Raw genomic sequence first — 15,062 nt, forward strand, 5'->3', positions numbered from 1 at the left:
TTTAGGAGTGAATAAGGTTAAATGAGATCATGGGGTGGGGCCCTAAGCTCATAGGACTGATGTCCTTAAAGAAGAGGAAGAGACACCAGAGCTCTCACTCTTCTCATCCACCAACAGAGGAGAGGCCATGTGAGGACACAGTGAGAAGGCAGCCACGTGGAAGCCAGGAGGAGACCTCACCAGAAACCAACCCTGCCATCACCTAGATCTTAGACATCCAGCCTCCAGAACTGTGAGAGAATAAATTTCTTTTGTTTAAGCCACCCAGCCCATGCTATTTTGTTGTGCCAGCCCTAGCCAAATATCACACATGGACACGCAGAAAACAAAGAAAGTGTAGAATATGAAGACAAAGAAAATCACCATAATCGCACCACAGACACTACTGGAAAATTGGGGAAGAATGTTTCTGTCATCTTCTAAAACATATCACGAATATTTTTCTTTATCAATAAATACGAATCAAGGACTGTTTTGACATTGTTGAAGAGTAAAACAACTTAGTTTTAGACCTGCAAGGGTTTAGGGAAGTTGGGGTAGCATGAGGGAGATCTTTGTGGTGATGGAATATTACATATCATGATTGCAGTGACAGTTACAGGAATCTGCACATGTGGAAAAATGACATCGAACTGCAGACACGTTGTCCCGGTGTCAATTTCTTGGTTTAGATATTGGAGTATCATTACCTAAAAAGGTAAACTTTGCAGGAAACGGAGTGAAAGGTACACATGAACTCTTGGTATCGTTTTTGCAACTTCCTGCAAATCTATATTTATTTCAAAAAAGGAACTAAAAATTAAATAAATCTGTTAATAGATAGTAAACAGATAGGTCTTTTCACTTTGAAGCAACGTCCTTGTAGCGGCAAAAAGACCAGCAGCATGATTCTTCACATTTGGGAGGTCTTTTAAACACAGTATCACGCTTCCTATATCAAAAAGGTGTGAAAACCAGCCTCAGGCAGGCTTTCATAACAAATACTAGTGATGCTGTGAAAAAATTAAAAGCAGAACTGTGAGTTTCAGAGAAGTTAATCACTGGGAAGATTAGGAGGAAGACCAGATCAGTGGTTTCCTAAGTCATCCCTTGAAGACAGAAGTCATACTAAAAACTGGAAGTCGTTTTCACACGCACAGACCAAGATCAGACGTCCTCCGTGACTGGGCTTGCTGGCCTCTGCACCATGAGAAACAGATTTCTAAGGTTGCTGCCAGGTAGGAAGAACTATAACAACGGAGAGAGAAGACTAAAGCTATCTGGGAGCTGTCTGTCCAGTTTGAGAATATTCTCTGTTCTTTGCCTGATTTCTGACTTGTTTTTCCACTATCTCTGTAAGGAAGAGCAGGAAAGAAATTTTAGGAAGGATATTACCCAGATTATGTTCAGTGTTCAAAGGAGAAACTTATTCCTAGGGCAGACGTGGGGACCTAGAGATATTTCTCATTTTACCACCTGTATTAGTTCAGGTTCTCCAGAGAAACAGAACCAACAGCATGTATCTCTCTCTCTCTACCTATCTAGATTTATTTTAAAGAAGTGGCTCATGAGATTGTGGAGGTTGGAAAGTCCAAAATCTGCAGGGCAGGCCAGCAGGCGGGAAAGCCAGGGAAGATTTATTGTTGCATCTTAAGTCTGAAGCCAGTCTGGAAGTAGAATTCCCTCTTCCTTGGAGGTTGTCTGTCATTATTCTCTTAAAGCCTTCCACTGATTGGATGAGGCACACCCAGGTTGTGGAGGGTAATCTGCCTTCTCTAAGTCTACTGATTTAAATGTTGATATCGTCTAAAAAATACCTTCACGGCAACGTCGACACTGGTGTTTGATCCAATATCTGGGTACCGTGACCTAGCCAAATGGATACATAAAATTAACCATCACACCACCTATACTATTGTTTTTCAGAAGAGTAGAAAACCAAATGCTCATAAAAATCTAATATGCTAAGAAAAACATAGTCCTTTAGTCTATCAGCTTTGTGCGGGTTGTGGAATGATTTGAAGGACAATAACAGTGAATTAGTAAATACTGATATCAGTGAGGTAGGCTTAATTCTGGTTACTCTGTATTTCCTTCAATGCTTGGGATAGTACCTGTCACCTAGTAGGTTAGGTGTCCCTTGTATGTTGTCCTCATTGGTTGTAATTAGTTTCCAGGTTTTTATGAAAACAGCCACATTTCTTATCATCTGCTTTGTGGAACATGACTTTTTTTAAAAAACTGAGTACATTTTGGAGTAACCATTGTGCAAAATGCTGTGGGTATTTGAAAGCAATGGAGAGCAAAGCTAGTTTCCTCCAGATATTTACATTTTAAGGTGTCTACATATAATGTGCTCAGCAGACAAAATGACCTTATTCATATACATGGGACATTGGGACTCATCTGATCTTACTCTGGTGCCACACTTTAGAAAACAGAGGCGTGGTTGGTGGGGCATCTGAGGCATGGAATGCCTGCACCACTTTCCCAAGGGGCAGCTCCAGGCTGGTTTGGACTCAGGCGGTGTGGCCACGGATCCTGGTGCTCTGCAGCACTGGACAGAGCTGTAGGAGAAAAGGACATTTCGTGGGCAAGGAGGGAAGAGTAGGGATCTAGGACTCTGACCCCTGAGAGGACCAAGGTGAGCGTGTGATTCTTCCTGACCCTGGAGTCTGACATAGACACGGTGGGTCTCAGGTACCAGGAAGGTCATAGAGGAGCCAGAGAGAAACTCTGCTCTACGTTTTCTTCCTTCACTCTTTCCCTTTAGCTGATGTACGTTGTCTGTTTACTCTGTGTTAGCACTGTTTACACCGTGCTAACCCTTTGCTAGTCTTCGCTAATCTACAATCAGAATAAAGCTCCTCCTATTATGCTACCATCTCCCAATATTGCAATGGAGAAAGTGTGGCTCACAGATGGGTGGTGTTCCCAAAGCCACGCAGCCACCATGGGGACGTCTGGGATGCAGACTTGAGCACGTCCATCTCCAGATCCATCCTCCACCAGTGTCCTCTGTCACCTTTCACAGTGTTAACTGCCAGCAAAGCCTTAAGAGGAATTCATCTTTGTCTTTCCCTGGGAGGAAAGATCCTTCAAGACATACAGATCTGAAAAGATTTTCAGAAAGTTTTAAGCCACATGATTGGGATGACAGACCCAATAGGTAAACTGGTTATTGCCTGTAAAGTAGATTTCATTCCTTCAACTCATACTGGTTTTCACACCACAAAGCTTGTTGCTGTCAGTCACTCACTTCTCAGGACTTGACTGGGAGACAAATGGGGAAGGCTGTGCCCTCAGTGCACTACAGGAGGCCAGGAGCTCAGGTGGAGGAAGCACAGAAGCCATGGGCGCTGCACCTGGAGAGTCCACTCACCAGGAGAGGGTGGCTCCACCTGCAGCCTCCTTAGCTCTCACTTGTCACCTGTCACCAGCTCCCCCATCTTGATTTCAGGGCTCCACGCCCTGCTGAAATCACTGTGAGCTAGGGCTCACACTTCAGACTGTCTGACTCCAACCCCATGATCTTCTTGTGTGCCCTGAATCATGTACTCTAAACAGGGGGGTGATCCTGGAAGAGAAATCATTGAAGCAGATTTCTGCCATCTCCAGAGAACAAAGAACCTGGGTCTGGGCAAAGGCACTCCAATATGAGGACTTTCCCCTGCAAGATTTCCTCCCTCCACTGGGAGAGGTTGGAGTTCCTAAGCTGTGTCCCTGTCATCAGCTGTCTGCGTTTATTCTGTCCCCCCTCAGGCTCCACGAGGGCTGTGGCTGTCAGTGACTGATTCCTCGAGGAGTCCTTGAGATGGAGGGGAGAGGCTGAGTCCTCTATTCTGAGTCAAGTACAGCAGCCTCGGGGAGGCTGCTGGAAGGCTATGGGCTGCAGGACCACAGCCACCTCCCCAAGAGGCAACGGCTATCGAACAGGAGTTGAAGTTGAAGCTCGACTCTCCTCTCTTTGTCTTCTCTTGGTCGTTCTGTCACAGGACTCTCGCTCCTGCTGCTGTTGTCATTGGGACCTGCAGCCCGGAACCCTGGAGGTGAGTCTGCCCAGCAGCCCCACTAGTGACATAAGCTGGGAGCCCATGCTGGGGTCTGGGTTCTGTCCCCAACAAGGGGGGTAAGGAGGCTTATTCTGCATATGAGGCTCAGAGATGGTACTCTGAGGACAAGAGAAGCTGTCACTTCCTCCCTAAATGTCCAGTGTTTTCTGAGTTCTCCCTCTTCTGAGGGGAGCCATCCCTCTCTTCCCTCCTCTCTTCTACTCAGGGTCCTCCCAGTTGACAGTTGGCTTCCTCCATTTCTTGGGGTCTCTGACCCTGGTCTTTGTCCCACAGCCTCTGCCCCCACAGTCTGTGCTCGCTGGTGCCCTCGGAACTCCACATGTGTCAGTGCCACCGCCTGTCGCTGTGATCCAGGATTCAGCTCTTTGTCTGGGGAGATCATAACCAGCCCCGCAGAGAGCTGCGATGGTACAGGAACGTGGGTGTTACACAGGGGCATATGGAGATTGTGGGGGGAGAGTGTGGGGCATCCAGATCCCTCAGCCCTGAGAGCAGCACAGAAGCACTTTGTCAAGGATGAGAGAGGAGACAGGGCAGGGGAGGGTTGAGGGAAGTGAGCATCGGGTTTCATGATCAGTAGTGGAGTGTTGAGAGCTTACACAGTGGAGCTGGGCTACGTGGGTTCAAAGCCTAGCTCTGCCACTGGCTGGCTCTCTGACCTTTAGGAAATTATTTCTCCTCTCTGTGCCTCAGTTTGTTTGTCTGTATGTTAGGGGTAATCATTGTACCTGCCCCACACGGATGGTGTGAGATTTAATATTTAGACTAGTACAGAGCAAATTATCAACAAAGGTGAGTTATCATCATTCTTATTGCTGTTATTATTATTATTATTATTATTACTATTGTTCTCATGGCACAAAGAAAGGGGAAGAATAATGGCAGAAACAGGAGGAAGGAAGCACCCAGGGCCTGGAAGCTCAGGCTCTCCTACCAGAGGGAGCTCACCAGGAACTCCTGCCCGGCTCATGATCGTGGTCTCCCACCGCGTCCTCACAGCAGACCCGTGAGGCAAGCAGAGTCAGGACTGTGGGTTAAAGACCAAATTTGGGCTCAAAGAGATTGAGTGGCTTGTCTGAACTCCCACAACTAATAATGTGCTAGAATCTAACTCCAGGTGGAAAACGCAGGTGTTTTTATTATTCAACAATGCAGGATCACAAAAGGAAATTATACAACCTCAAAGTGGTGAAGATGGTAAATTTTATGTTATGTACATGTTACCACAATTTTAAAAAATGGGAAAAAAGGACATTCTATGACTTTTACCAAGAAACTTTCTTCATTGACTTGAAATAATCTTAGATGCATATTTACTGATAAGAAAGGAAAATATTCCTAATATGTTAGAAAATATAAGTAAAAAATACCTCTAAAATTTCCAGTAGTCTGTGTAGTGGACTTATGGGTCCATGATACTATATCGGGGAGATAGTAATTTCATCAGGGGAAAAAATGATGTTGTTTTGACACCTTCCCAGCCCACCCATGACCCTGGAGGTGTTCCTAAAATTTCCCTCGTGCGTTGGCACGTGTATGTCTCATGGAGATTTGTAGGCTGGGTGACCATGGAGAGGACGTCCTGCTGCTAACGTAGCTGGATCCCAGATCCTTTCTGGGAACACAAACATGGGATTGATAATTTCCCATCCTCATGTCTCCTCGCCTATGCACCTCATTCTGAACGGTCCCCCACTCAACTCACCCCATCCCATCAACCTTGAGGACAGGTCTCCAGCCATCGCCACCATCACAGAACAGGAGGGAAGCCCCGTTGCCCAGGTGGGGGCTGAAGACAAATCCCTCAGTGTGTGTCCCTGCTGCTCCTGTCCTGTCCTTGTGCTGACACCCACAGACTGGGTCGGGGGCCTTAGAGGGGAAATCTGCAGGCACAGAGAGGAGAGCTCTGATCTGGGGGAGACCAGTCACCTGTCCTGACTCGTTGTGATGCTGAGAGTCCTCTCAGGCTGTAATGTCTTTGGTCACCTGATGGAACGTACAGGAACCAAACATTTTGGTTACACAACAGTGTACAGACCCTGAGCTGCTCAAAGGGGACCTGTGTCATGGGCATCTTTCTTCTCCTGTTTAGAGAACACAGAGAGACGAGATGCCACAAAACACCCCCAGTGACTCAGCTGTAGCCATTTTGTGCTACTTTCTCATTTCATATCTGACTCAGGCTCTGATAAGGGGGGACTTCCCTCCGGGGTGTAGAGAGCAAGACTCCCCCAGAGGCATCCTGGGACATCTTGACAAGGCCTGATCCTGGGAGCTGGGGGAGTGCCTGATGTGGAGTGTGGGGTGTACTTGGGCCACTGTGAGTAAAGGGGGCTTGAAGCCAGCAGTGGGCAGGCTCCTGACCTCCTGGCTTCTCCCCAGGGGTCAGTGATGAGTGTGACCCTGGACAGGCACCGGCCATGAGTCCCTCCACTTCCTCAGCATCAAAGATGGCCTTCAATGCCAATGTCACCATGACTTCAGCGCACCCCAGGTCCCTGACAGTCCAGAGAACTCCACAGGGGAGGGTCTGGAGCTGAGTCAGTGCCTCAGTCTACCCCTCAAGGAGAGGGGGAGGCAGACGTCTCCCCAGCCCCTGTCATGGCATGGCAGAGTGTCTGAATCTAGGCGCCCTCAGGCTCAGCCAGAGAGCAGAGATTAGCAGAGAAGTAGCAGAATGTCTGGCGTAGATGGCTCCAGCCCAGCCCAGTCCCAGGAGTGCCACCTGGGAGTTGAGTTCAGTCCAGTCCCTGTGTCAGGGTCAGGCTGGAGGCCAGGGTCTCTGCTCTGTGGGTAATCACCAATTGAGAGGTGACCTTTTGTCCTGCTGTGTTCTAGACATCAACGAGTGTGGACCACCCTCAGCAGTGTCCTGTGGGAAATTTGCAGACTGCCAGAACACGGAAGGGAGCTACTACTGCACATGCAGCCCAGGATATGAGCTTGTTTCTGGAGGAAGAATGTTCAGGAACGAGAGTGAGAACACGTGTCAAGGTAAGAACCACCCCGCGTGTTCCATCTCCTCGTCCATGAGGGTTGGGGTCACTTGTACCACTTTCCCCAGGCAGCAGAGAGCCGTCCTGGGCACCTGCTTAGTCACTCACCCCCTCTTAACACCAAGACTCAGAAGCATACATACAGGGTCACTTCAGGGTCTTTGAAACATCGTCCTTGCCCGCCTGGCATCTTATTTTCAGAAAACAAAAGAGAGGGCTGGCATGAAGATACCTCATGTGCTCACAATGTGTTGCGCTCCAGCACAATATCCATCCTCCTCATCAGTCACTGCCAGAAGCCTACACGGGCTCGGCCAAGCCAGGAGCCCTCTCAGATCCCCAGGCCATGATGGACTCAGTATCCCCATCCAGACACATGGGATGGGGGAGATTCGAGGGCAGGTCCAACTTCCCCAGCCAACCTGTCCCTGGTCAACAACCTCACCTGGTGAAGATGCCTCCTGGCCCTGACTTGGCTTCTTGGCTGCTGAACCTCCATGTAATCTCTGAACAAAGCTCTGCTCTGACCCTTCACAATAATTTCAGTTCAAGGGCCTGTGGGCAACTTGGATGACTGGGACCGGGGAGGAAGCTGTTTTGACATGGGTTGACAGGGTGACATGGACCCCATGCACTCACACTCAGAGAGGCAGGTGAACAGAAGAGGCTCCTGTCTGGACCAAATGGCAAGAGAAGGTGCCATCAGGAAACATTTCCCCAGGCTGACCCTTTCCTGAGGCAGTCAACCCGGGCCCCATTTGGATCTGGAGCCCTTGGCAAGAGAAAATGGAGGCTGGACCCCACTCCAAGGGGCCCACAGGTCTGAGTCCCTGGTGGGAGGCCAAGGGCTGAGAAAATGAAACATCTGCCACCCCTCACCCCTCAGAAGCTGCTCCCCTCTCTGGCCACCCAGCCCTCACCCACCACGGGCCTTGCTCAGATGTGATTCTCTCCGCTTCCTGCCAGTCCAGAGGGTGTCTTCATGGGGATCAGAAAAAGGCACCTTCACCATCCCAAGGCCACCTGGCTGGACCTCAGCCTCCACTGGCCACCCAGCCTGGTGCCCGCTGTCTGGGTGGCCCTGGACGTTCAGCATCATCTTCATTCTCCCTTCTGCTGCCAAAAGCCTCCTTCTTGATGGGCCAGGCTCAAGGGAGGGTCTTGGTCCATCTTCATGGAGCTGGATTCTCAGAGTTAGTGTGGATGGGACAGCACTGTCCCGTCAGAACAACCGAGATTCTGAGGAGAACTCAGCGGGCGAGCAGCCACCCTGGGAAATGAGGACAAAGGCCATCCCTGGGAGCCAAGCTGGTCCTGCTCGGGGAATGCAGCATTTCCCCTGCACTCAGGCCCCAGTAAGGCCCAGCCTGGCTGCTGTCCAAATGCGCAGGCTGGGACACAGGTGGCCATGATGTACCCACCACAGCTGGAAGCTGCCCAGGGAGGCTGAGGGAGTCGGAGCTGGCAGACAGGGAAGACTCAGGCCATTTCCAGCCACATCTGGACAACAGAGCGTCTAGGCCACCACATGCACCCACAAGCCTCCACGTGAATAAGAAAAAGCACCCACTCACCCGGGAAGAGACAGTGGCCCCTTCCAGATGCTTCTCTGCTAGGAAACATGCCAGACTCTCAGCCCCGAAGGCTGCTCGCAGATGTAGGCATCCATCACCCTCTCTTCCCCTTGCATACGTGGATGAATGTCAGCAGAAACCCAGAATCTGTAAAGGCCGCAGCATCTGCATCAATACCCAAGGCAGCTACACGTGCAGGTGCCCGCCCGGCTTGGAGCTCAACCTGACGGACCCGAAGTTGTGCACAGGTAGAGGCCCCAGGAAGACACAGCCTGGGCCAGAGCTGGGGAAGGGGCGGAGGAGGTCCTGCAGCCCGAGGAGGAGGGAGAGGATCCTCAGGTTCCTGGAACAGCAAGGGCCTGCAGAGACCCTGCCCAGGGCTCACCTCCCAGAAAGGTCCCACCACAGAGCAAGGAGATGGCAGGGCCTCTGGGCCTGGGGATCCCTTGTGGAGCCCTTGCCCCTGTGAGCACCCCCACTAGACCTCGCCCTTTCCGCATCTGTCATGTGGGAGCAGAGGGAAGTGTCACTTCTGGTTCTGAGAAGGAGAAGCTAGGTCCAGGGCTAAGGAGGAAGTGGATAAGAAGAGCCTTGATCAGGAAGTCCAGCTCTCATGACTCAGTTTCCCTTTTTGCCTCTATTTTTGCCTGAAAAATGGGAACAGGTACCTGCTGATCCCATCTTAAGGGAAGCTGCCAGAGCTAGCTTTCTCAGGAGCATTGCGTCTTCAGCGCAGGTAGTGAGGAGACGGGGGACCTGGGCAGGGAAAGGCTGACCCTCTGGGTTCTGCTCTAACAAGGGAAGAGTTGTGGCACTGGGTGGCAGTGATGCCATAGCCCCACCCCCTGTGTCAACAGGTGCATAGCCATGGTGTCGCAGCCTCCCTGGTTAGAGGCCCGTCACAGGGCCCTGCAGTCCACCCTGCACTGTGTGTGAGGGCCTTGGTGTGTCTGGGCTCACACTTGCACGCACAGTTGTACCCCGCCCACCTCACAGGTGCACATAAGCTCTGAGCTTACGGAGTCTTTACAATGGAAAATGCCGTCACACAGTTGTGTCCTGACAGGCTAGGTGTGGGAAGGTGGGGCATGGGGGTGTCTTCAGTGTGAATTGCTGAGGAACTTGAGAAAAGGGGCAGTGAGAGGTGGGGCAGTGAGAGGAAGGCAGAGCTGACCCTCCGGCTTTGTCCTCAGACATGAACGAATCCACCTTGGCACACAGTCTGTGTCACAATTCCACCCACTGCCTCAATGTCGTGAGTGGCTATGAGTGCCACTGCCACCTTGGGTGGACGCCGGTTCCTGGGTCCCCTGATGGCCCCAACAACACCGTCTGTGAAGGTCCTGAGCTCAGACACTGCCCTCCTGGAGACCCACACTCAGAGCATCTGATCACAGATCAGTGGCACCCACACAAACCAAGCAGATTGAGCATGGGTGGTACCCTGCTGTGCCAGGCGTTAAGCCTTTGGAGACTAGATGTGAACAGATCTGGGTGTCCCGGGGAAGGAGCTGGGGTACCAAGGGGAAGGCTCCCGGAGCCCCCAGGCAGCATTAATCACTGACTGGGGTGAAGGTGTCCCACTGTTTCACAACCTGTACGTGTGTCCCGGCTCACCTGCTGCTGTGTCACCTCTGCACCTCCCATAACCTCAGGTCACCCACTCAGGGGTGTGCCCTCACCAGGTGGCATCACTTCCCACCAAGGGGGCGAGGGGACACAAACACAGAGAAAGGGATGGGGCGTGGAGAGGAGAGGGGCCTGATCCAGGCTGTGACCTGGCCTGACCCCATCTTCGTGTCCACAGATGAGGACGAGTGCAGCTCCGGGCGGCATCAGTGTCACAGCTCCACTGTCTGCGTCAACACCGTGGGCTCCTACAGGTGCCACTGCCTCCCAGGGTGGACGCTGGTTCCTGGGTCCCCCGATGGCCCCAACAGCACCGTCTGCGAAGGTACCTGTCCTGACCTGACCCCAGACTCCACTCCCAGCACACACAGACACGCTCACACCTAGTGACCCGCTGTTCTGTCTCCTGCAGAGATCTTCCCCCCCTGGACTCCACCTCCTGGAAACAAGAGCCAGGTGAGTGGCCCCAGCAGTGACCAGGGGGCAGGAATCCCTCTGTGCAGCCCACTCTGCCCACCCCATTTCCCCAAGCTCCCCGCCCACCCTTGAGGCTCCCTGACCCCCTCATCTCCCCTCTCCCCAGCATCTCTCCCGCTTCTTTGAAAGAGTCCAGCATCTGCGCAGAGACTTCAAGTCAGCTTCGGTCCAGGACACCATCCAGGTGAGGGCAGGACCCAGGGGAGGCAGGGGGAGGCACCCATAGAGGCCAGGGGAAGCTGTGGTCTGGGAGGAGGCAGACCCCAACACAAGGGTGCCCTGCTCAGAGGACCCCCCTCTGCCGGTGGGTGGGACGAGCTGACAGCAGGTATTTGTACTCACTGTTGGACACCCACGAGCACCTGCTGACACCTGCCCTCTTGCTTTCCTGGACTTTGGGTTTGTGTCATGGTTGGCACTCATGAACAGGGTTGAAGTCTGAGTGGCTGGATTCCAGGGGCAAAGACCCTGGGAATCCCATCCAGTACCACCTTTATCCCAAAATAGATAGTCTCTGGAGTCTGTTCTCGGTGCTAAGTGGGCAGGGTCGTCACACAGACCCTAAGGCTCTTGGCCCATTGGTTCTGTATCTCCATCCCCCAGAACCTCATGCAGGAGATGGATGTTCTGCTGGAGACCCCAGGGGACCTGGAGACCCTGCCCCACTCAGAGCAGCACTGTGTGGCCTCTAACCTGCTCTTTGGCCTGGAGGATGTCCTGAGAGGGCTGAGCAAGGCCCTGCCCGATGAGTCATTTACCTTCAATTCATCTGCAGGCACAGGTAAGTACCCGGGTCTTCCCAGGCTCCTGCTCTGCCTGTCCTCCACCTCACTCCTCCCCAACCTCACTGGAGCCGAGTGACCACGCTTGTATCTCAGTGTTACTCTCATTAAAAGAATTAAAATACGAGGTTAAAAAGAAATGAAGAAAAACTGTATTACTAGCCATTCTTATTATGATATAAGTTATCAGCAAATGAAATAATTATAATGAAGAATATAAGATAAAACAGATTTTCTTTGCAAGAAAACAGATTATTAAATTTGCAAGATTGTAAATTTAATATTATTTGATATTTAAGTATCATTTGTTTTATTGAGATAAAATTCACATAACGTAGAATTCACCATGTTAATCAAAGTGTACAAGTCAGTGGCATTTAGTACATTCACAGAGTTGTGAGCCATCGCCTCTATTTCTGAAACATCTTCATCACCCAGAAGTAAGCACTGCACCCACTAGCCAGTCACTCCTCATTCCTCCCCTCCCCCATCCGTGGCAACCATGAATCTGCTTTCTGTCTCTATGGATTTGCATATCCTGGACATGTCACAAACATAAAATCATACAACATATGACCCTATAGTCCAGCTTCTGTCGCCTAGCATAATGTTTTCGAGGTTCATCCATGCAGTAACATGTATCAGTATTTCTTTCCTTTTTATGGTTGAATAATATTCCATTGTAAGGATATACCACTCTGTTTATCCATTCATCCACTGATGGAAATTTGAGTTGTTGCTGCCTTTTGACTATTGTGAGTAGGTTACTATGAATATAGGTGTGCAAGTTTTTGTTTGAATATCTGTTTTCAGTTCTTTGCATACATATGTAAAGTGGAATGACTAAGTGATATGCTAATTCTATGTTCACCAAACTATTTTTTCAAAATGGTTGTACTATTTTCCTTTCCCACCAGCAATGTACAAAGGTTCCACTCTCCTCATCCTCAGAGACACTTGTTACTTCCCTTTTGTTTTTTTATTATAGCCTTTCTAGTGTCTGTGAGGTGATATCTCATTATGGTTGTGACTTGCATTTCCCTGATGATTAATGATATTTAACATCTTTCCATGCAATTGTTGAATATTTCTGTCTGTTTTTTGGAGAAATGTCTACTCAAGTCCTTTGCCCATTTTTTAACGTGGTTGTTTGATGTTTGGTTGTTGAGCTGTAAGAGTACTTTATATATTCTGATAGTAGACCCCATGAGACATGTGATTTGCAAATATGTTCTCCCGTTCCACAGACTGTCTTTTCACTTTCTTCATGGTCTTTTCACTTCAATGAACAGATGTTTCAATTTTGATGAAGTCCTTTTCATTTATTTTTTCTTCAGTTGCCTGTGCATTTGGTGTCCTATCTAAGAATCTATTTCCAAATCCAAGGTCATGAACATTTATCTCCTAATTTTCTCCTAATTTTGTTAGTGTTAGCTCGTAAATTTAGGTCTCTAACCCGTTTTGAGGGTTTTCTTGTGTGTGTCTTGTGTGAGGTAGGGGTCAACTTCCTTCTTTTGCTAGTGGATATCCAGATGTCCCAGCACTATTTGTTGAAGAAACTATTCTTTCTCCATTGAAGAGTCTTGGCATTCCTTGTTGAAAATCAGTGCACCGTAGATGAATGGGTTTATTTCTGGACTCTCAATTGTATTTTGTTGGTCTATATGTCTATTCTAATGCTGGTACCATAGTGTTTTGATTACTGTAGGTTAGTATTAAGTTTGAAATGAGAAGGTCTGAGTACTCCAAATTTGTCTTTCATTTTCAAGATTGTTTTGGGTGTTTGGGCCTCTTGCAATGCCATATAAGTTTCAGGATGAGCTTTTCCATGTCTACAAAAAAATAATAAAATGTTGTTGGGACATTGATTATGTTGCGTTGAATCTGTAGGTCATTTTGAGGGGTATTGCCATCTTAAGAATATTAAGTCTTCCAATTCATGAACAAAGGAGGTCTTTCCATTTATTTAGAGTTTTTCATTTCTTTCAACTATCTTTTGTAGTCTACTGTGTACAAATATTGAGCCTCCTTGGATAAATTTATTCCTAATATTTCATTGAAGATTTTTTTGAATTTACACATTTATCTTTATTTAGTTTTTATTTATTTTATTTTATTGAGGTCATAGTAGTTTATACCATTGTGAAATTTCAGTTGTACATTATTATTCGTCAGTCACCATATAAATGTGCCCTTTACCCCTTAGGCCCACCCCCACAACCAGATTCCCATCTGGCAACCACTAATCTGTTCTCTTTGTCAATGAGTTAATTTATCTCCTCATATGAATAAAATCATGTGATGTTTGTCTTTCCCTGTCTGGTGTATTTCGCTTAATTAATACCCTAAGGATCCATCAATATTGTTGTGAATGGACCAATTTTGCCTTTTTTATGGCTATTATTCCATTGTGTGTGTGTGTGTGTGTATATATATATATATACACCATGCCTTCTTTATCCAATCATCAGTCGATGGGCACTTGGGTTGCTTCCATGTCTTTGCTATTGTGAATAATGCTGCAATGAACATAGGGGTGCATAAGACTCTTTGAATTGTCGATTTCAAGATCTTTGGATAAATACCCAGTAGTAGGATAGCTGGGTCATATGGTATTTCTATTTTTATTTTTTTTGAGAAATATCCATACTGTTTTCCACAGTGGCTGGACTAGTTTGCATTCCCAACAGCAAGTGTATGAGGGTTCCCTTTCCTCCACATCCTCTCCAACATTTGTTATTTTTTGTCTTGGTGATAATAGCCATTCTAATGGGTGTGAGATGATATCTTAGTGAAGTTTTGATTTGCATTTCCCTGATGATTAGTGATGTTGAACATCTTTTCATGTGCCTGTTGGCAATCTGTATCTCTTCTTTGGAAAAATGTCTGTTCATATCCTCTGCCCATTTTTTTATTGGGTTGTTTGTTTCTTAGTTTTTGAGTTGTGTGTGGTCTTTATATATTTTGGGGGTTAATCCCTTGTTGGATGTATGATTTGCAAATATTTACTCCCAGTTGATGGGTTGTCTTTTTGTTTTGTTCCTGGTTTCCTTTTCCTTGCAGAAGCTCATTAATCTGATGAAGCTTCATGAGTTTATTTTTTTCTTTTGTTTCCCTTGCCCGTGTAGATATGGTATTTTAAAAGATCCTTCTGAGGCCGATGTCAAAGAATGTACTGCCTATATTTTCTTCTAGCAGTTTTATGGTTTCATGTCTTACCTTCAAGTCTTTGATCCATTTTGAGTTAATTTTTAGGTATGGTAAAAGATAATGGTCAACTTTCATTCTTTTGTATGTGGCTGTCCACTTTTCCCAACACCATTTATCAAAGAGACTTTCCTTTCTCCATTGTATGTTCTTAGCTCCTTTGTCGAAGATTAGCTGTCCATAACTGTGTAGTTTTGTTTCTTGACTTTCAATTCTATTCCATTGATCTGTGTGTCTGTTTTTGTACCAGTACAATGCTGTTTTGATTACTATCGCTTTGTAGTATGCTTTGAAGTCAGAGACTGTGATGCCTCCAGCTTTGTTCTTTTTTCTCAAGATTGCTTT

At 48.0% G+C, this 15,062-nt stretch overlaps 1 protein-coding gene across 2 annotated transcripts in view; it reads left to right on the top strand.

Annotated features, from left to right (window-relative positions):
* The first annotated feature begins 1,147 nt into the window (after positions 1-1,147).
* The window catches only part of LOC101401560 (adhesion G protein-coupled receptor E2-like), a 43,603-nt gene continuing 29,688 nt past the window's right edge, over positions 1,148-15,062 (top strand). The window contains exons 1-8 of one of the 2 annotated variants that reach the window (XM_087425294.1): positions 1,148-1,217; positions 3,975-4,028; positions 4,326-4,460; positions 6,891-7,046; positions 10,430-10,576; positions 10,664-10,707; positions 10,835-10,912; positions 11,332-11,509. In XM_087425294.1, coding sequence (XP_087281420.1) covers positions 1,187-1,217; positions 3,975-4,028; positions 4,326-4,460; positions 6,891-7,046; positions 10,430-10,576; positions 10,664-10,707; positions 10,835-10,912; positions 11,332-11,509 — 823 coding nt within the window. In that variant the 5' untranslated portion in view covers positions 1,148-1,186. The remainder of the gene's footprint in view (positions 1,218-3,974; positions 4,029-4,325; positions 4,461-6,890; positions 7,047-10,429; positions 10,577-10,663; positions 10,708-10,834; positions 10,913-11,331; positions 11,510-15,062) is intronic. The other variant, XM_087425295.1, reaches the window with a different exon arrangement.

This window comes from Ceratotherium simum, chromosome 39, assembly GCF_057802395.1.
Source record: "Ceratotherium simum simum isolate JZ-2026a chromosome 39, ASM5780239v1, whole genome shotgun sequence".
NCBI lineage: Eukaryota > Metazoa > Chordata > Mammalia > Perissodactyla > Rhinocerotidae > Ceratotherium > Ceratotherium simum.